The sequence below is a fragment of the Equus caballus genome, chromosome 24, assembly GCF_041296265.1.
Source record: "Equus caballus isolate H_3958 breed thoroughbred chromosome 24, TB-T2T, whole genome shotgun sequence".
Taxonomy (NCBI): domain Eukaryota; kingdom Metazoa; phylum Chordata; class Mammalia; order Perissodactyla; family Equidae; genus Equus; species Equus caballus.
In genome coordinates, this window is record NC_091707.1 from 24,635,094 (window position 1) to 24,656,089 (window position 20,996).

A 20,996-nucleotide genomic window follows, 5' to 3' on the forward strand; every position below is an offset into this window, starting at 1 on the left:
TCTATTCAGCCTTCCAGAGCCACAGCCAAATAGCAGATTTGGCTGAAGTTCAAGGCTGAAGCTGAATGTCAGTACATTCTACAATCATCCCAGAAATGACTTTCCTCTCTAAGACTGAAACATGCGTCCTGTCCTGGAGTGAGGTGGTCCGTCCTGAGGAGCTTTTTGACCATGCTTTTCAGTTTTGTTTATTAGCATCCTGCTTTCCCATGAAAGTTAATTTTTCTTTCTCCATGGTTATTCTCATTCTTCCACACACTTGTGAATTTACAACCCTTTTCCATTTATTACATTAGGTTTAGTAAGAAATCTGAAATGCATAAACACACACACAAACTCACATATAATTTTACAATTGTTTTCTCTTGGGAAAAAATGGCCTGGTGCTCCTTAGAAGTAAGAAATATTGATAATGTCCCCATGTTAATGGACCACTGAAGGCTGAGTGTTGACGGTTGCCCTGAAGCCCAAATCCTGAGTTAAAGCTCTCAAAGTTCTCACACTGGTGCCTGCTTCGCTTCCGTGTTTTCCTGCCGTTTCCATATGCGATGCTACTTTAGAATTTCCCAAATCCTGAGCAGTTAGAAGATGCAGTCCTTCATCCTGTTGCTCTTTCCAAGGTCCTTACAAATGACTTCACCTCCCCCCACCCTCCCTCGAGTGACTTCTTACTTACGTGGCAGAAGCTTTCTTTCTGACTAGAGAAGCCCCTGGCTTTAGTGGGTTTAAAACCTTCCTGGGAGCCAACAATGGACTAAATTCCTGTCCCCTCATCTGTCTCAACCAAAGGCCTGACTCTCAGGGATGGTCCAGGGTTAGGGGGATGAAGTGTGTTGGCTGTCATTCACTCTGCCATATTCATTCAGTCATTCATTCCTTCACTCATTCGGAAACACTATCTAGAGGGTCCCCAGGGGGCCAGGTACTCTGCTGGGCTCTGAGAACAGGGTGAGCAAGGCTGACCCAGCTCCTGCCTCTGCTGGGCTCTCAGTCTCATGGAGGAAGGGGCCATTAAACAATGGAATGGAAATATGTAGTTACTAATGGGATGAGTATCGAGGAAGAGAATGGGATGCTCCGAGAGAGGATAGCAGGGAGGATGTAATTTCGGTTGGGAAGTCAGGGAAGGTGTCTTAGTTCCTTCTGGCTGCTATAACAAATTACCATCGACTGGGTGGCTTAAACACCAGACATCTATTTCTCACAGTTCTAGAAGCTGGGAAGTCCAAGATCAGAGCACCACCGGATTTGCAGTCTGAAGAGGGCCCATTTCCTGGTTCATAGACGGCCATTGTCTCACTGTGTCCTCATATGGTGGAAGGGGTTAGGGAGCTCTCTGGGGTCTCTCTTATAAGGTCACTAGTCCCTTCATGAGGGCTCCACCCTCCTGACCTAACCACTTCCCAAAGGCCCCACCTCCGAACACCGTCACATTGGAGGTTGGGACTTGAACATACGAGTGCTGTATTCAGTCTATGGCCACAGCCATTCAGTCTATGGCAGAAGGCCCCCAGAGAAAGTGACTCTCAGGCTGAGCCCTGGAGGTGAGCAGGAGTTGCCAGTTGAGGAGGTGGCGGGAGTGTTCCAGGCAGAGGAAACAGCATGAGCTAGAGTCCTGAGACGGAAGAGAACAAAGAAGGCAGTGGCACCGGAGCTCAGGGAGGACGTGGGATGGGGCTGAAGAGAAGTAGGTGAGGCATGTTGTGTAGGGTCTTGAAGCCCAGTGGGGTTCAAGCTGTAGTAAGAAATAGAATTACATTGTATTTACGATTTACATTGCTGCCCGGTACACATATAAGTTCCCACTCCAACAGTGGAACCCGACTCCCAATATCCTTAATATGTTTGCTTATTTGATCATTCCCCTTGTGTGTCCTGATCCCCCGGCCCTCTCTGCACAGCCACACAGATGCCCTCCTCATCCCCTCCACCGCCCCGCTCCTGCGTGGAGCCCGTCTTGTTCTGCTCCACCCAGTTGAATGGCTTTAAGGCTGACTTGTTCAGGAGGAAAAGGGAAAGAGTTTTTCTTTTTTAACTCCTTGCATGGAGAAGATTTTTGGACAGAGGTGAGTTGAGAATAAAGGCATGGTAAGGGTATTAGTTTGCTGGGGCTGCCACAACCAAACACCGCTGACTGGGTGGTGTAAACAACGGAAATTTATTTTCTCGCAGTTCCATCCAAGGTCACGGCGCTGGCAGGGTTGGTTTCTCCTGAGTTCTCTCCTTGGCTTGCAGGTGGCCACCTTCTCCCTGTGTCCTCACGTGACCTTTTCTCTGTGTGATCCTCCTTGGTGTCTCTTGCTCTTCTTATAAGGTCATGAGACCTCAGTTGACCTGAAGGCCCTCTCTAAAGGCCCTGTTTTCAAATACAGTCACATTGGGGACAGCGGGCTAGGGCTTCAACATCCAAATGTTGGGGGGCACAATTCAGTCCATAACAGTAAGCCTCTCAGTACAGCTTCTGGCCGACTAAAAGAAATTGGATATCTGTCCCTTCAATTTAAAAGAACCATAAACCTCAAAGGAGAAGTTAAAATTCAGTCAGTTAGCATTGGGGCCCTTGAAGCTCTACATAAACATGCAAAGAAACCTTTTCCAAGATTGTAGAATAACATATGTGTATTAGCATTAGTGTGTGAGTGTTGATGATGAAGCCGATGAAAATGGAGAACAGTTTCCCGTGTGGAAATGGTTGCAGAGAGGAGTTTCTCTTCCCCTGCTTGTGGCTGAAGTTGGTCTTCACTGAACCCAGCTAAAGGAACTCATTAGTTCCCTCCCAGCAGGACATCTAGGACCTGGCTGTGAGTGCGGTTCAAGGAGTAGGAGAGCTGCTGGGGACCCCCCCGGGGCTGCCTCAGGGCCTGGCCTTGGGGATCAGCCTGGAGCTGCAGAGGAGGTGACTGACTGCCTTCAGTTAGATGCTTCTGGGCAGGTGAGGCTTCAGGTAGTGTCATTTCTGGATCCTGAAGAGTGAGCAGAGTCTCTTACCCTCTAGAAGCAAAGAGCATTTGGCTCTGAGGTGTCCCATTTCCTAGTGACTGAGAAGCCCTTGTCAAGTGAGAGGAGTGCTGAGAAGACAAGGAAGAGGGCTCCTTCTCCAGGTTTTTTTTTCTTTTTCCAGTAAGAGGAGGGAGTTGTCTAGTTGCTTAATTCAGCACTCTAGGAATCCTGAGTCCCGCAGGGAAGGCTGAGCGCTGGCTGCGGGTCTCCTGCAGTGTGGTGCATGTGAGCACCAGAGAGCTGACAGGGCCGCCTCCCGGGAGAGCAGACATGGCCTTCAGCCTCATCGCCCCTCTCCTGGCCTCTCTGTTTGATCGAATTTTAGCTTCCCCTTTGAGGTTTGTCATCTTTTAAAGTGAAGGGACATTTATGCAGGGAGAACAGCCTCTTTTGGTCAGTCAGAAACTGGCCTTACCATTCCTTTATTCTTTCTCCCATTCATTCGACAAATGGCTGTGGAGAGCCTGCTCTGCGCTGGGCACAGATGCTCCAGCCATCGTGAGCTCTCCTCCCAGAGGACAAGCAGTGGAGTAGGCAGGGTACCTTCCAATAGGTACAGCCCCCCGCTCTGCTGGTCCCTTTCCCCAGCATTATACTTAAGGTCTCAAAATTGTATTTGCAAGAAACCTTTAATGCTGTCTTGCCTGACATTTCTAAGTGAGGTGGCTAGTGTTCTCGCCTCTGGGGCTTAGCATCTCAAGGTATTTGGCATATTCAAATTCCTTTGACTGTTTTTCAGATGGAAAAGAATTGGCCTATAGAAAATCCCACTGTGAATGGGTCCTTTCAGAGTTAGAAGTCAGGAGTTCTGCCCCCACATTCTGTGCTTGCCCTCACCTGGCACAGGTTTCTCAGCCTCCCCTCGCTTCTCCAGTGGGTCCCTGCCTGCCCTCGTTAGTGGGCTCTTGGACCCTCCTGGTTTTTCTAGTCCATCATACTCGTCCTGGCCACACCCAGCCTGCTCAGCCTGGGCCAGCCCGTGTGGTGAGCCGTGTCAGCAATTCTCTCATCTCATCCGGTTCCTCACGCCCCTACCTTTCTGCTTTTCCCATCTTATTAGTCCTTACTAGCATCCCGTCGCTGCTCCTGCTAAAGGGTGTCAGCAAGCTTTCCAAGAAGAAAATCATGGAACAGTGCCTGCTGAATGGCTTCCCCAAAAGTTTATATTCGTTGGCTTCAGCTGGGCCTTCGCTACTGCCTTATAATCCTTCTGTTCACCTCATGGAGATTCCCTAACCCTTTCGCTACCGTGGCCAATCCACGACTGTCCCAGGATCTTGCCTCCTAATTCCGGAGAAAATTGAGGCTGTTTCACATGAATTTCCTTGGTTTTCTCTTCCCCACTTCAAAGTGCTGGATTTGTCTGACTTCACACCCTCTCCCCTCATTTCTGTCTCCGAGAGTGTAGATGCCTTCCTTGTTGCCAGACTCACCTCTCCTGCTGAACTCTCCACCCAGCTTTCCCCCCTCCTCGTCAGGGGCCTCCCTGGATGGGTTTTCTCTGGGCCCTTGCGTTCTCGGTGTCTCCCCTTTGCTTTCCAGCATGTTCTCCTCTCCTCTGTCTGAGCCGCCTGCCTTCACCCCGGGGCCCCCTCAGGCTGCCGCTCCGTTGTCTGTCTTCCTCCCAAAGCACCACAGACACACTTAGATTGTGGGTGTGGTTTCCTGCCTCGGGTCTTACCCAGCCCAGTGCATTCAGTGTGCTGCAGCTAGTGTGCTCAGAACCTGCACTTCTGACCTTGTCTTTCCATGCCTAGAATACGTCAATGCTTGCTTTAAAACATTTTTTTATTTGCCTTCGTTTTTCTTGTAACAGCTTTAATGAGATCTAATTCATACAGCATACAGTTCATCCATTTAAAGTGTACAATTCAGTGCTTTTTAGTATATTCAGAGTTGTGCAACCATCACCACAGTTAATTTTAGAACATTTTCATCACCCCAAAAAGAAGCCCTGTGCCCCTTAGTCATCACCCCCCAATTCCTCCATTCCCCCAGCCCCTGGCAGCCACTTAATCTACTTTCCGTCTCTATGGATTTGCCTATTCTGGACGTTTCATATAAACGGAATTATACGCCATGTAATCTTTTGTGACCAGCATAGTGTTTTCAAGGGTCATCCATGTCGTAGCACAGTGACTCCTGTCTGTTCTGTGTTTTAAACTCCCAAGCCTTTATAAGTCCTGCATGCCCTGATGCCTCTGTACCTCTCCAGTCTGATTTCTCACTGCTCACTACTTTGTGCTTTTGCTTCAGCTGAACTAAACTTACTCAGTGTGCCACGGTGCTCCCTGCCTGAGACACCCTCCCTGTCCCCTTCGCTTTGCCTGCTGACTCACGTCCTTCAGGTCACCTTCATTCCTTGAGTCAATGCTGTGTCCTTTGGGAAGCTTGTTCTGATCCTCTGTGCCTTCTTGTGTGCTGCCAGAGCCCACTGTACTTCCCTGATCGCAGCGTTCATAGACAGGACTGGAACTGCCATTGACTTGTCTGTGTCCACCTCTGGACCGTAGCTCTGTGGAGCAGCGTCAGCATCCACCCCAGTGCCAGATGCTAGGCCTGCTCAGAGTGGGTGGGTGCTCACTGAGTCCGTCCTCACCCCTGGACCTCCTTGAAAGAGAAATTGAGTCTGGCCTTCTTGTCTTTGTTGTGATCTGAGATCTGCCCTCACCACTTCCTGAACTCTCTCGAAGGTCGCCAGCCACTTTATGGTTTGTCTTATTTTCCCTCAGTCTTGCCGCAGCATTTGCCACTGTTAAATACCTTCGTGAAATTGTCTCCTCCTGTCTTGCCTGTGATACAGCACAGTCCTGCTTATGTAATGCTGTCCTCTGGTTCCTTGTCCTCCAGGCCCTTAAAGATGGGTTTTCCCCCAGTTCTGCATCAGCCTTTTCTCTCTGCTCTGTCCTCTGCTCCTCCAGCTTCACCTGTCACCTGCGTGCAGATAAATGATTCCCAGTCTGCCTGTGTCACCAGGACCCTCTCCTGAGTCTCACATGTGTTTCCAACAGTGTGGTGACATCCTCACCTGATTACACTTCCAGAGCCTTAAACGCACCTGTCCAGAAGTTGGCTTACTGTGGGTTACCATGGTTACTGTGGGTCACGTGCTAGTTTGAGCACTAAGTACGCTAAGTACCTTCCACCTGTTGACTCTGACTAGCTCTTAGCCCATCTTCCCACCTCATCGCCCTCCCCACTTAGTGCTTTCCTTCAGTCCTGTTTGTAAACACGTTGGAGACCTACTGCTGTCAGATAATTTTTCTAAAGCACAGTTCTAGCCATTTTTTCCTCAGCTCAAAACGCTTGGGGCTTCCCTTTGCCTGCTAAATTGAGTAGAGGTTCCTCAGCAGGCACCCCAGACCCTGTCGAAAGGGCTTCGGCTGCCTTTTCGACCTTTCCTCTTTCCTTCCTAGTATTCAGGCCAAATCTGCCTGTCACTCTTCGTGCACACTCTAACCTGTGCTGCACAGCACAGCAGCCATTGGCCACCTGCAGCTGTTTAAACTTAAATTAGCTAAAATTAAGGAAAATGTAAAATTCACTTGCTCAGTCACACCAGCCACATTTCAAGTGCTCAGTAAGCACATGTGGCTTGTGGCTACCTGCTGGACTGCACAGATGAAGAACCTTTCCATCATTGCTGGACGTTCTTGTGGGCAGTGCTGCTTTGTAACTGTTTCTGTTCTTTCTGGCTAAACCGTCCCCCATCTCTTCCCCTCCTCGCCATCTCTACCTGTGAGAACTTTCTCCCCCTATGAGGGCTGCGTACCTGATTCCACCTCTTCCACACAACCTTCCTGATCATTCCTTTCTTAGTGACATGTCCCCCTCCCTTTAGAGCCTTGGTAGCATTTTATCTGTTTTTTTCTTTATGAAACCTACCCATTTTTTCCTTGTATCATAGCCACTCAGGTCCTTATCTCATTTCCAGTACTGAATCGGAAGACTTTTTGAGGTAAAGACTACGTTAATGATCTTATCCTGTGCACAGGACAGTGGGAGTTCAATAAACAGTTGTTGAACACCTGGGAAAGAGAAGGCTTCTTCTTTTGTTCCTGTGGTCAGCAGGCACAGTGAGCATCTCGCCATGCTCCTCTTCTTTCCTTCCTCCGTAATCACACAGGCCTCTTCTGCGGGGTCAGGCAAGCAGTGCAGCTCGTACTTCATCCTGCCCATGCAAGTGGCCACGGGTGGCACATTCCATCTGAGATCGCGGACCTCGGGGCCAAGGAGAGTGACTGGCTGCGGAACACAGACAGGGTCCTCTGGCCAGGGCTGTGGGTCAGCACGTAGGAGGTGGAATTGCAGGGAGGGAATAATAGCTGGAGAACTGAGGGGCAGGCAGGGTACAAACTACAGACCTCGGAGAAGTGACCCCAGAAGAAATGACTGGAATGACAAAGGCTAACCTAGTCAGGGGAGTGGCGAGGCTCAGATTTAAACTCTTTACAGGATGGGGAAATATCTGTTCACAGTTAGATCCTGGAGGAACTTTCTGGGTGGTTTGTCACTCATGGCTGTGTGCATTGTGGATTTTCACTTAGCCCAAAGTCACCTGCCGTGAAGGAGAGGATCTCACCCAAAACATCCACCGGCACGATTTCCAGACACTGTAGGGACATTCAAATGTTTGCCTCTTTTCTCTGGTTTAGCCGCCCTTGGGAGCTAAGGAGTTGCTGGTTATATGTTCATTGACTGTGGGGGCGGGGGGGTGTCCTGAAGCTAAGAGTGTGTTTGTGCGTGTGCATGTGCACACGTGTTCTGAGTGGGGTGGGAGCATAAGCTGTTAGAATAGGTTCATGAGCTCTTTGTCCTTCCAGGCTTATTTTGCAGAGGGAGAAGCACTTCCATTATCTGAAAAGAGGCCTTCGACAGCTGACAGATGCCTATGAGGTAAACACACTGCCCAGGAACTCTGTCAAATGATCAGCCAGATCTTTCTCCTTTTTTTTCTGCTTGAATGTGAAAGTCTTATGGGGCTGACCTGTGGCAGCTTCACTCCTTGTACAATGTGGCTCTGGCAGGAACCGGGGACACAGGAGCCAGGTCCTGGGAGCTGGGACTCCCACTTCTGAAAGGGCAGAACCGGGTCTCTTCCAGGCTTGCTCTCCCTCAGAGCCAGTGGAGCACCCTAGGTGTGGGGAGCAGGGAGAGAGGCTTGCTTCTACCATTAGAGCACTGCTGAGGGCTTCACGTGTTTTCTTCTAGACACCTCTTGACCTCTAGCTAAAAGGCAGTCAGCTGGTCATCCTTAACCTTTGCTCTGTAAGCTGATCCAGTTTCTATACTGGCCAGAGGATCCGTATATAAATTCCAGAGAGTACTACTGCAGTTTAACACTGTAAAATGCCTGAATTTAGAGTGGATTTTAAATCCTATTCCTCAGAGCCCTCGGGTTCCACAGAGGGGCCTCAGGGGGGGCAGTGGGGGAGGGGAGAGGAGTGTTGGGAATGGGGTTGACTCGCGGGCAGAGGGTGACCGTGACCTGGAGGGCTCCAGTTCTCCTGCCCCACTTTACACAGAGGAGCCCTGCTTTTAATTTGCTTTTGATTTGGGTTTCTACATTTGATTATTCATGGTGGGGATTGGCCAACTCAAACGCCTGTAGACACAAGCAGCTGGCATAAATAAGAGAAGTGGGCTGAGGGGAGACTGAGGCAAACCAGAAGCTTTCATTCGCTTCCTGCCAGTTGCTGCCATCCAGGAATGCAGACCCAGAGTTGCCAGATCTTTTTTTTCCAAGTGAAGCCAGGAATCCACATTTTTATGTGAATCTCCCAGTGCTTAAATGTTGAAACCAATTCCAGTTAAACAAATAAAACACTACAAGGAGCAAGCAGAATACGTACACGGGCTGCATTTGGCCTTGGGCTCAAAGTTTTCAGTCTTTGACTTGAGTCCTGGATGGCTAGGTTCCAGTCAGCCCTGATACAATTAATACCATACCAGCTAATAGTTCATTGGACAGTGTGCTAAAAGCTTACCATGTATTATCTCATTTAATCCTCACAACTACTCCATGAGGTAGGTGAATATTTATTTTTTACAGATAAGAAACAAGCATAGCAAGATTAAGTAATTTGCTTAAAGGCTCATAGATAGTAAGAGGAAGAGCTGGGACTCAAACCCAGGCAGGCCAAATCCATAGCAGTGTCTCCAGTCGCCACACCAACCGCCACCCAGGTGGCAAGGTAGCCATAGCACGTTTATGAAGAGGGCAGCTTGGGCCAATGGAAAGAACACTGGATTGGGAGTCCAGAAACCGGGGTCCTTGTCTCAGCTCTGACACGTGCTGTCTTTGTAATCTGGAAAAAGCTCATCTCTCTGGACCTCGTTTATATACTTTTAATCTATAAAACTGGGGCAGTAATACTACCTGCCCGCCTAGCCTTGAATGCTCACTATGTGTTTATGGCTTGATTAGGATCAAGATCTTTCACATGTCATCTTTGCAAGCCTTTCCCAGCCCCCCAGGCAGAATTAATCAGTCTCTTCCATGTGCTCCCTCAAGAATCTAGTTCTGCCCGTTACAGCATTTATCCATTTAGATGTGTATGCATATGTTATGTTCTGCCTTGTTCCAGAAGGACATAAGGTGACCTGTGCTAGTGTGTCTAGTGTCTTCTTCCTCTGCAGGTAACCACACATATTCTATATCCCAAACATCTCAAGAATAGGAACTGAATTTTATTCATTGGCGTGCCCCCAGTATCTAGTACAGTGCTTGGCACAAGTAGATACTTAGTAAATATTTCTTGAATCTGTGAATGAATTAATCCAGGAAATCCCTTCTTGAGATTGGCTATCTCCTTGGGTCTATACTGAGAAAATTGCAGTGCTTAACTTCCTGGTGTGTGGGGAGTCCTCAGCTCAGCTTTCCATAGACGCTGGTCAGGGAGGGACCCATTGGGTTCAAGGTAAACTTCTTTGTCCCATTGTCCTTTTCTCACATATGGTCATTTCAGCTCCTGGCTGACACAAAGCAAAGTGTCCTTCCTTCACTGATTGTTCATGGGGTGCCCTCCCCCCTTGCCAGGGCTGCGGGGAGGGAGACAGATGTCGCCTTGTCAGCAGTGTCCTGGAATGATTCTGAATAAGGGGTGTGTTTTCTCCCCTGTGCCTTCTCAGTGTCTGGATGCCAGCCGCCCATGGCTCTGCTATTGGATTCTGCACAGCTTGGAGCTTCTAGATGAACCCATCCCCCAGATGGTGGCGACAGAGTGAGTCTGACTTCGGGGGACCTGGGGTGTTCCCTGAAATTGTATTTTGAGTTTGGGGTTCTTTTTATTTTGTTTCTGTTTTATTTGTTTTGAATGGAACACACAGAGTGCTACAAAGAAACCCTTGCCCTTCTCTTGACCTCCAGTAACTTCCTGAAACTCCTCCACTTTAGAAGCCTATTGTAAGCTTGTGGGTAGAACAAGACTTTGAACTCCCAAGAGTTGAATTCTGGTTTCTTCTATAGCCTTTTCTTTTGGCTTTTGCTCTGGTCTTTGAGAAAAGTCTTTATCATCAACTCTGAGAGACACGATTTTGCCAGAAAGTACAGTATGCATTTGAATAGCTTCTGGGGGAAACGTGCCAACCTGATGAGCAGAAACGGCTTTGCCTTCCATCAACACCTCCACAGAAGTCCCTCACCCCAGTGCCTGGGGACAGTTAGCTCTTGATGGCACTGGATGTGTTACCGTCTCTGCGTGTAGATGCCATCACTCACAATTTTCTTAAACTTCTGAGTTATGATTGGAGACGTAAGCAACTGAGATTCTTCCAAAACTGCTGGTGCGAATGGTGTTCTCCGTGTGGCACCTCACCCACAGAGGCTCATCACAATTTATATTTTAAAGAAGGAGAAACTGATCATCACTCCAGTCTTAGGGATATGTGGGGTGGGAAAGGGCGGCCAGGAATTGGATCTGATGCCCCAGTTCTCACTGAGAGCGAGCGCGTCCGCTCGGCGGCATCTTGAGTTCATCCTCCCCCCGGTGCTCCTGAGGGAGGGGGGACCCCTGAGCCAGGGTTGCCTTCCTGCAGCCCACAGGGGCAGCTGTCCCAGGATGTGAGGAGGCTAGCCCCTGCCCCTCCCTGGTCACAGTGCCCCTGCCGGGGTCACATTGTCAGGTTAGAAGAACAGAACTGCACATTGTCTCATTCATTCTGTCTTAACAATAACTTCTCATTCTTGCCTTCCTGGGCAGGGTGTTTTGTGATGAATGTGGAGAGGGAAGATAATGAAGAATTAGGCCATTAACCCTTGTGATGTGTCCGATGCTTTCTGAGAGAGAGACAAAATATACATTGTCTTCCTCAGCACGATGCTGCAGCAAACCTAGTTGCTTTTAGCTCTGGAAGTAGAGTCGGACACAGTTTCTGCAGTAACAGGAATTCAATTGTCAAGATAAAGGCCCATGTGTTCCAGAAATACCAGTTGGGGGTTGCAGGGTGTTTGGGAATTTTCTCCCCCACTCACACACAGTCAGGATGTACACTAGGGGAGTGGGAAAGTCGTGTCTGAGAGAAGAAAGAAGGAATGGGAGGGTCCTATGAGAGGTACGATGTAGACTGACAGAGGTGGGAAGAGTGATAAGGGGGTTGCTGAAGTGGAAGAAATTGGGTTAGCATCGATTTTGAGTGTTTTCTAGGTTGTATACTTGGTGTTTTCTAGGTAAGGCTTTTCTGAGGAAATAAATGTCAGAGCAACTTTTGTGGAAACACCAGATAGGAAGAGAGGACCCCTTTAAAGAACTTTTCACACTGAACTTGGAGGCAACCTAAATATCAACTGATTGTAGGCGATGCTGTAAAGTGTATTCAAAGTTCAAGTGAAGTATGCAGTACATACAATGAAATACTGTGCAGCTGTTTAAAAATTAAGAAGTTAACGGTGTTAACTAGACTTATTGTCGATCATTTCCCCATATGTACAAATATCGAATCTTCATGTTGCACACGTGAAACTCATAATGTTGTATGTCCATTATACCTCAATAAAAATATTTATATATATAAATGTGTATGTTTGTACATAAAAATGTATGTTTATATAGAGACATGTTTGTGATTTACGTGAAAAAAGGTAGTTCAAAAAACTGAACGTTTAAAGATAAAAATATAGATGGTTATATACATGGAAAAAACCCAGAAGGATATGCACACTTGGTAATAGTTATTTCTGGATGGTGGGGTTAAAGGAGATTTTTTCTTTTCTAAGCTTATTTGCGTTTCCTAAAATTTCTACAATGACTCTTTATTGTTTTGGAATTAAAAGAATGTTTTAAAACTAAAAAGCTGATTTGTCCTACTTTCAAGAACTACTTGATAGTTAATGACTGAGAATTTCTGCTTCACACCTGCCTTAAAAGCTTTACCTGTGGTTCTTCTGAGCATTGATTTTGCAAACTTTTAAAGAATTTCTTAAACTTTCCAATAATGTATTTTCTTTTGTGCCTAGCAGGCAGTTAATTGTGGGTGCAGATAATATTTATTATGAACAGAGCCTAGTAGCTCTGATCTCTAAGGAGATAAACTATTTTTAGTAAGACAGAAAAATCTTTGTTTTTTTTTAAAGATTTTATTTTTTTCCTTTTTCTCCCCAAAGCCCTCCGGTACATAGTTGTATATTCTTCATTGTGGGTCCTTCTAGTTGTGGCATGTGGGACGCTGCCTCAGCGTGGTTTGATGAGCAGTGCCATGTCTGCACCCAGGATTCAAACCAACGAAACACTGGGCCGCCTGCAGTAGAGCGCGCGAACTTAACCACTCGGCCACAGGGCCAGCCCCTAAGACAGAAAAATTTAATCACTTCCATTAAAATATAGGGACTTTTTTTTTAAGACTACTTAAAATAGGACATTGCCTTTTAATTTATTTTGCACAGGGAAAATAAATGCTTTAACAATTTGATCAATTTTCTTCTTCTTTATGCAAATATTAAGGTGATCCGGAGGCAGAGTTTAACTCTGGGGTTTTATTTTTCTGCCCTTTCTTTCCCCACTCCTTCACTTAGTGCGGTGTGTACACACACACACACACACACACGCTCATGCGCGCACGAGCATCCTATTTGGTTCACCTTTGTGCTTCTATTTGTTTAGGGGACAATATCACAAGCGGAGTTCCCTCTAGTGGACAAAATCATTTTTGTCAGCTTCTGTGACTGCTGGTGTGAGACCTTTCAAGAATAATATATTCCTAAGTAGGAATTTAGCTTGCTTCTCTTTAGAGATTGTATCCTCAAGTTTATATATGTGTTTATCTAAAACAAATTAACATTTTGGAACTAGACTCAGTACATTTGCTCTGTCAATGATTTTAGCACTGACCCTTTAATGAGAGTTCCATGCTTTGAGATTAAAAGCTACTTGACTGAAACAGAGGTGTGAAGTGAAAGTCACGGGGAGACCAGCGTATTGTTAAATTAGGTTTTTACCTTCTGTAAAAATTGTCTTTAACTTAAAAATTGTTTTAGGACTTTTCCCAAAGATTAAATTTGAGTTTTCTTGTGTCAATGTTTTATTCTTTCTCTTTTGCAAGGTTATCAGTAGTTTGTCCCCTGAATAGCTCCTTAAATATTTTTCCTTTTAGTTTTTGGATTTAAATATAATTTGTCTGTTCCCTTACCTTTCACTGAGGATCCCTTATCTAGTCACTTGTCTTCTGGGCATTTTTTAGCCAGGTGCTGCTGGCGTCTAGTGGATGGAGGTCAGGGGTGCTGCTAATATCCTCCACAGGACAGTCCCCAAAACAAGGAATTATCCAGCCCCAAATGTCAATAGTGCCATGGTGGAGAAACCCTGCTCTAGAATAACCGGCTTTAGACTTGACTGTGCTTCCGAAGCAGCAGCGTCCGGAGGACTCCTGGCCCTGATGAAGAGCCAAACAAGCTGTCGCTCTCCACAGACGGCCTGGGCCTCCTGGAATCAGCAAGGGAGCCTGCCCATTGCTGTCCGCTGATGGGAGGGGCTGCTCCCTCTCGGGTGCTAGCCTGACATCGGCTGCTTCAGCTCGCCTTCACGTCCACTCCTCACCCTTCTGCTCAGGCATGGCTACTGTGTTTCCAAAGCTGTGGTCTTTGTAACTTATTCTAGGCCTTAAGTCTGTCTGTGGTAACCTATTCTGGTCCTGAAGTTTTTCTTAAATCTAACCTAATTCTTCTTGCTGCCAATTGGCTTCAATTTTTGTTTATTTACCAGAAAGGTTGTATAATCCCCCTTTGTATACTCGAGGTATTTTGCTGGGTAGCTTCCTCACCGTAGTTGCCAGTAGTAGTAAGCTTTTTAATAATTTTTATATTTAGCCACCTTTGTAGCTTGACTCTGAGCTTCCTTCAAGTTGGAAAATGGAGGCTTGAGCCAGATACCATTCTGACTGACACTCTTCATGATGCTGTCAACAAGTGTTTTTGTTATCGTTGTTCACAACTCATGGGCCCTACCTGCTGGTCCTTTTTCTCCTATATTCCAGTCCTTTCCGTCTTATGTGCTTTCCTCACCACCGCTCCTGCCATCCCTAAGCGTAACACCTGCTATTGTACCTGTTTCATTTGTTTTATTCGTATTGGCTTCTGAGTCGGTTTGTTATTCTGGGCTTTCTTTCTCATCTTGGAGGTGTGTCCCTGCCTGTTTTATAATATTTCTTAGTCGCTGTGCTCTTGAGTCCTTCCTCTGAGTTGGTGGCAGTGACGTTCAGAATCAACAACCTTAGGTCGGTCCTCAGCCAACACCTCAAAGTCCGAGTAAACTCTGTACAAGGCTGACAGTAATCATTGGTCCTCTGGCTTTGAACTTGGTCCTCTTACAAGTTTTACATACTTTTTAGTGGTTGAATTCCGATAATGGAAATGTTCTGTGTTTCGTGGTAGCTGCTAGCGATGTGGAGCGAGTGAGCAGTTGCAGTGTGGCTTGTGTGACTGAGGAGCTAATAAAATAGAATTTAATTAATTTACATTTAAAATTTAAAGAGCCTCATGTGGCTAGTGGTTATTTACTGGACAGTACAGATCTATCGCATTGCTACCCAAAATGTGGTCCCCAGACCAGTGACATTAGCATCACCTGGGACCTTGCTAGAAATGCAGACTCTTGGGCCCATCTAGCCCTGCTGGATCAGATCCGCACTTTACAGCATCCCTAGGTGATCTCTGTGCACACTCCAGTTTGAGAAGCACTGATACTTGGCTGTACATTGAAGTCACATGGGGAGTTTTAAAAACTATTGCCACCTGGGTCCCACCCTCAGTGATTCTGATTTAATTGGTATTAGGCGTGGCCTCAGTGTTGGAATTAAAAAAACCAAAATCCCCCAAATGATTCTAATTGTTCAGCAAAAATTTGTGGTACTCAGACTGTGTGTGTGTATATCCAAATCACCTGAGAATTTGGTGAAAAAATAGGCCCAGCTCTTTCCTGCTGCAGCAAGCCTGGGTCTCTATTCTTTATCAGCTCTCCAGTGATTCTGATACACACATTCTGGGTTTGAAACCCCTGATCTAGGAGGTAGTTTCCCCCTTTGCTGGTAATTGTCACGTAAGCTAGAGTGAAATGCCTTGCTGACTTGCAGGAAAACTGATCTACTGGATCATTTAGTCATATGACTAAATGAATGATTTATGAATACATCTTTTTCACCAAGTGTGTCACTCTTGGTGTTTGCACAATGTTTCCTGCGTGTGATTTTTTTTATTAGTTGGGGAGTTTGTGGTCTCTAAGATAAGTTTTTCTCCCCCTTCTGGTAGGTAGAAGTATCATTCACATTTTAGTTTTCACAATTGTGAAGAATTCTGTTGATGACAGCTGGTGGTGTCATGGTCAATTTGCCAGGTCCTTAGGGTGCAAGTTGGAAAGCCTCTGGAGCAGAATGTTCTGTAATACAGAGTGTCTGAGAGTCAAGAGAAGCCCAGCCCGGGGCCCCAGCATAGCTCCACAGACAGATGTGGTGTCAGCAAGGGAGGTTGGCGTGGAGGGATGTCTAAAGGTATCTGGGACATGCAGATCTCCAGCTCAGGCCAGACTTTAGGCTACAGGAGTGGTGCATGGCCGCGATTCTATGTTGGGAGTCAGGAAAGGGGATGCATAACTAGGTGGCGCTCTTTTCTTTAATGTGCTGTTAAGTTTTCTGTCAGCTAAAACCTTTTGTTTTTGTGATATAGAAAACTTTTTGTATGCTAGTGCAGCCAGCCTGTGTTAGGACATGAATTTATTAGCTGTGTATTTCTGGGAAATGTGATAAGAATTGATGAAGTTCTGGGAAATATGTTAGAAACAAACTCATTTTCTCAATGAAAATTAACTGCTATTAAGAACGTGCCACAAAACTGTCTCTCTTCTCTGATTATCAACTTCAGTTTCAATCCTTGTGTTTCCTGCAGTGAATTTTAGGTGCAAATAGAAGTGAATGTGTATTGCTTTTAACCTGTGATGATTTCAGGACTCCAATAGCAAGTCAGCAGCATTTTCTAGCACTGGCCCTGCCCAGATAATGGAAGATCTGAAATCAAAAGTAATCAAATGTGTCGTGGGGAAGCAGTAAGGAACCTGTGTCTTAGTGGAGATTGACTAGACTCTGTGTGGTCTCTGGTAGCAGTAGATAAGAAAGGATGAGACAAAAGAGCCCAGGAAGAGGCGGCTGTGTGAGCACTGGAAGGACACAGATTTGCAGTTTCTTCTCTTAAGTGGAGGCTTGTCCTCAGAGGAAGCCTGTGATTCTGGTTGAGTCACAGGGAAGCAGCCTGATAATCAGGACTTTCCTGGGCACCCCTTTCTGGTGAACTTCAGAGGACCTTGGACAAATAGGGGCTCTCTTGGTTTCACCTGAAGCAACAGTGGAACTTCCAGGCAAACTGATACCATGCTTGGATGCAAACCCTCTGTAAACAGTTTCCCTCCGTGAGAGAACTGGAGCCGTCAGTGGATTAGCCTGGAAACTCCGAGAACCCACAGACTGGGATGCATTCTTGTGCCCTGAGGCAGCAGTACTGAAGTTTGCCACAACTGAGGCTGGCGTGTTAGAAGCCGGCCTCTCTTTTATTCTCCTAAGCAGGGAGGCAGACTCTGTTAAAAGCTTGTACTGGTCGGTTGTAGGAATAAAAATCAGCAGCGCATGGGGCATAGGTGGCAATGGGAGTGAGACGCCATCTCTCTGAATGTTCTTGGCGGGCCTCGCTGATAGATGTAGACCAGGGTGATTAGTGTGGAAAGAAGCAATTGGGCCCCACCAACATTTTAGGCAGAATTTTGGGAGGTGCCCCAAAGGCAGGGAGAAGGAGGCCAGTACCACAGACCCAAGGTGGCAAACTGAGTGAAAAGTATGGGAAAGATTTGGTTAAGAAGCCTGGGACTCACCCTCAATTCTATGAAAGGCTGTTTGTTTCTGCCTGGCCTTATGTTCCTTCCTTCACAACTAGGCAGTTGCTTCAGTGTAATACCCATGATAGCAGGGTAGTGAGGCCCTTTGCAGGGGTTAATTATATTCAATGTGCATTCACTAGGTGAGAGGAGAGGTTTTTTCCCTTTGGAGGGAGAGGGGAACGTTGGAAAGGCATTCACTCTGGTGGAATGTGGTGTTTTGGAATTCATGCTGTCTGACTTTGTTTTTCCACTTGGCTGTGTACCTAGTGTGTGTCAGTTCCTGGAGCTGTGTCAAAGCCCAGATGGCGGCTTTGGAGGGGGCCCTGGCCAGTACCCACACCTCGCACCCACGTATGCAGCAGTCAACGCACTGTGCATCATTGGCACTGAGGAGGCCTATGACGTCATCAACAGGTACCGACAAAGCCAGCAGTGACGGGAGCCTGGAAGGCCCCCCGCCTGCTGACACTACACTGACTATTGCCATCTCCCGTTCGTTTCTCAGAGAGAAGCTGCTTGAGTACTTGTACTCGCTGAAGCAACCCGATGGCTCTTTTCTCATGCACGTTGGAGGTGAGGTGGACGTGAGGTGAGTGGGCTTTTTCTCAGGCTGCATCAGTAGATTCTAGAGCTTATCTGCCATTAGGGATGCCAAACCCAAGGAACCTGGGGAGGCTGCTGCTCCGTCTCACAGAATGACACGCAGCGACATGTCAGTGACGCAGTGTCATCATCATCGCAGATATGAGACAGATGTCCTCAGGTGTCATTATCACTTGACTTATATAAATGTCAAAATATAAGTAAGACAGAGACAAAATCAAATGCTTTTGTTTTAAGAATTAAAAATACATTTGTTTGGTATAAGATGATATACCATAGTGTATAATAACTGTGGTGCAATATAATCTTTCATCTGTCTGGGAGAGGAAGGGAGAAGAAAGCCCCGTAGGGTCTTAGTAGATATTTTCTGAATGTATCTGATGAAATCGTGAGAATGTTTAACACCTGCATGAGAATTGCTTTGGGAGGTGCAGAAACCCTTATGGGCCGGCGGGCTGCAGTGAAATAGAGTCGTATTAACTGATTGGAACCAGTTGTCTCAGAATTATTGTTTTACTCAAGAATTGTCTGGTGTGCCTGGCAGGTAGGTACCCACCTGGGAGGAGATTGCTTGTGAACATGGAGGGAATTCACTGAAGAAGTCATTTCTCAAAGGCAGCGTATCATTGAGATTTTATACCAACTTCTCAGTATGTAGTCCGAGAAATGCATTTTTATATGAGGTTTCTATAGCAAAGCCATCTTACTGCCTATTTGTCAATGTGTGTGCTTCTACACAAGCTGATTAATATTCTGGCTTAATCATTGGTTTGAAAGTATGAGGGAGAAAAAAACGTGAAAGTTGTGAAGCTTGAAACACACTGCAGATAAAGAATTCCCAGGCTGCAGAGGCCTGTAGTGAAGGATTTCCTTCTATCTGTAACCTGTCTGTCCAAACCAAAAAATTAGGCTAGGGATCTACCAGAAAAACTGTTTCTCTACTCACAACATTTCTGATACCAAATGTGTGTTTTTCCCCTCATCTTAAACAATTCTGACACTACTCAGAGTTAGCTCAGACCCCACAGGTTAACAGCTCAGTCCCACAAGAGTGCCCTTCACTTCAGACATCAATCACAAGTAGCAGGTTCCCAGGTGACCCACACTTCTGTCTGACTTGGTTACAAATTGGGGGTTCCCATGCGCCCTGCCGCAGGTTCAGTAATTTGCTAGAACGGCTCGCAGAGCTCAGGGAAACACTTTACTTACTCTTATCGGTTTGTTATAAAGGGTACAAAGCCAGATGAAGAGGTATATGAGGCGAGGCCTGAAGGATCAGGAGCACAGGAATTCTCTCCCCGTGAAGCTGGGGTGTGCCCCTTCCCGGCAGGCGCATGGACACGTTCACCAGCCCAGAAGCTCCCTGAACTTAGGGTCTTTATGGAGGTCCCCTTATGTAGGCATAGTTGATGAAATCACTAGCCACTGGTGATTATCTCAGTCTCCAGCCCCTCTCTGGGGAGGGGGCTGAAAGCTCCAACCCTCTAATCACATGGCTGGTTCCTCTGGATCCTCCAGGAGCCACCTCAGTGGCATAAACTCAGGTATAGTTGAATGGGACTTGTTAGAAATAACGAAAGACTCTCCTATCACTTCTGTCACACAGGAAATTCCAAGGGTTTTAGGAGCTCTGTGCCAGGAACTGGGGAGAAGACCACATATATATTTGTATTATATTACAATATCTCAGTGTCTGTTGTTAAAAGATAAACTGAGACATATTAAAAATTTGAAGTTTATTTGAGCAAAAACCAATTTGAATTGGGTAGCATCCAATCCAGCAGACAGAAAAGAGCTCCGAGGAGCTCTGCAAATGAGGGACTTTTATTGGCAGAAGGGAGTAGTGACAGGGAAGTTCTACTGGGCCAAAAAAGTGGGTTGGTTGTTGCAAGGTTACTGTCCCTTAGGGGACTGCAGGGGTCTGTCAGGTGGATGACCTCACTAGTGCTGATCAGGCTGTTCCTGATCCACTGGTTTAAGATTCCATTTCTGGGAGAGCCGAAACTGTGATTAAGTCTGGGTTTGGTGATGTGAAGCTTAGCCTAGGCGACTCCATTTTGAGCCCATTGCCTTGTTTTTAACACTGTAAATTCCAGCGAAGCCATATAACCATTGAGGAAAGGCACTATTGTGTTGACGCTTCCTAAGGAAAAAGATAAAAGATTTCTTTTCCCTTCATCATCACTACATTTTCATTCCTCTTCTATAGATATTCCAACCAAATACACGCAGTCTTGAAATTTAGCTTTCTAAAACTTCCTGAGATTATTAGGCAAAAGCAAACAAACCCTAGCAAGATCATTTTGGAGTTTTATCGCATATCTGGGTGACAGACAGTAGACTGTCTTCAAGGAGGGAGAAGGTCAGTGTCGCTCAAGTGTAGATGGCCTGGGGGGCAGTGGGAGACATGGAGCTGGAAGGACAGGCTGGGAACAGACTGAGGAGCCCTGAAGTCTCCTTAAGAAATCTGGAGTTTGTCTTAAGGGCGGTAGGAAGCCACTGACAAGTTTTAAGTAGGGAGCGACATGATCTGATTTGTTTTTATTAGAAGTTCTCCAGTTGCAGTGAATAGATTGTAGTGTTTTAGTAAAAGTCCTCTGGTTCCAGGGCTGGAGGGAGGAAGAGTGGACAGGAGATTAACCCAGGTCCTGGTGACAGCAGCAAGGCTGGAGAGTAGTGGGCAGATCTGAGAGAGGTGATGATTGGATGGAGGGAGAGAGGAAGAAACGGCCTCAGTGTGAGATCTAGGACGAGTGGCTTCTGGTGTCACGTCTCAGTTCTTCCCTTTACGAGAGGCAAGCTACGTTGTTGGCTGCCTCCATACCTCAGAGGTTACATTAGGATTCAAGGGCAGATACTTTTGAACCCCTTTGAGAGGCTCAAGACCTAAAGGAAATTAGATCAGACCTTCGAATTAGTGATAACATTAGGCACGTGGGACTCTTTCAGGCTTCCAGCACCTGCTGGTATAACACAACCTGTGCTGTGCTTTTGGGCAGAGTGAGCAGGCTGATAAAAATGCTGGTGGGATAACAGTGCTTGCAG

At 46.5% G+C, this 20,996-nt stretch overlaps 1 protein-coding gene across 2 annotated transcripts in view; it reads left to right on the forward strand.

The window, feature by feature from the left end:
• Nucleotides 1–20,996, forward strand: part of FNTB (farnesyltransferase, CAAX box, beta) — a 68,239-nt gene that overhangs the window by 23,391 nt on the left and 23,852 nt on the right. For both annotated transcript variants that reach the window (XR_289415.4, XM_001499473.7), the window contains exons 3-6: nucleotides 7,824–7,896; nucleotides 10,132–10,223; nucleotides 17,616–17,762; nucleotides 17,854–17,937. Coding sequence is in view for 1 of the 2 variants with exons in the window: in XM_001499473.7 (XP_001499523.3) it covers nucleotides 7,824–7,896; nucleotides 10,132–10,223; nucleotides 17,616–17,762; nucleotides 17,854–17,937 (396 nt within the window). In the remaining variant the exon portion in view is untranslated. The remainder of the gene's footprint in view (nucleotides 1–7,823; nucleotides 7,897–10,131; nucleotides 10,224–17,615; nucleotides 17,763–17,853; nucleotides 17,938–20,996) is intronic.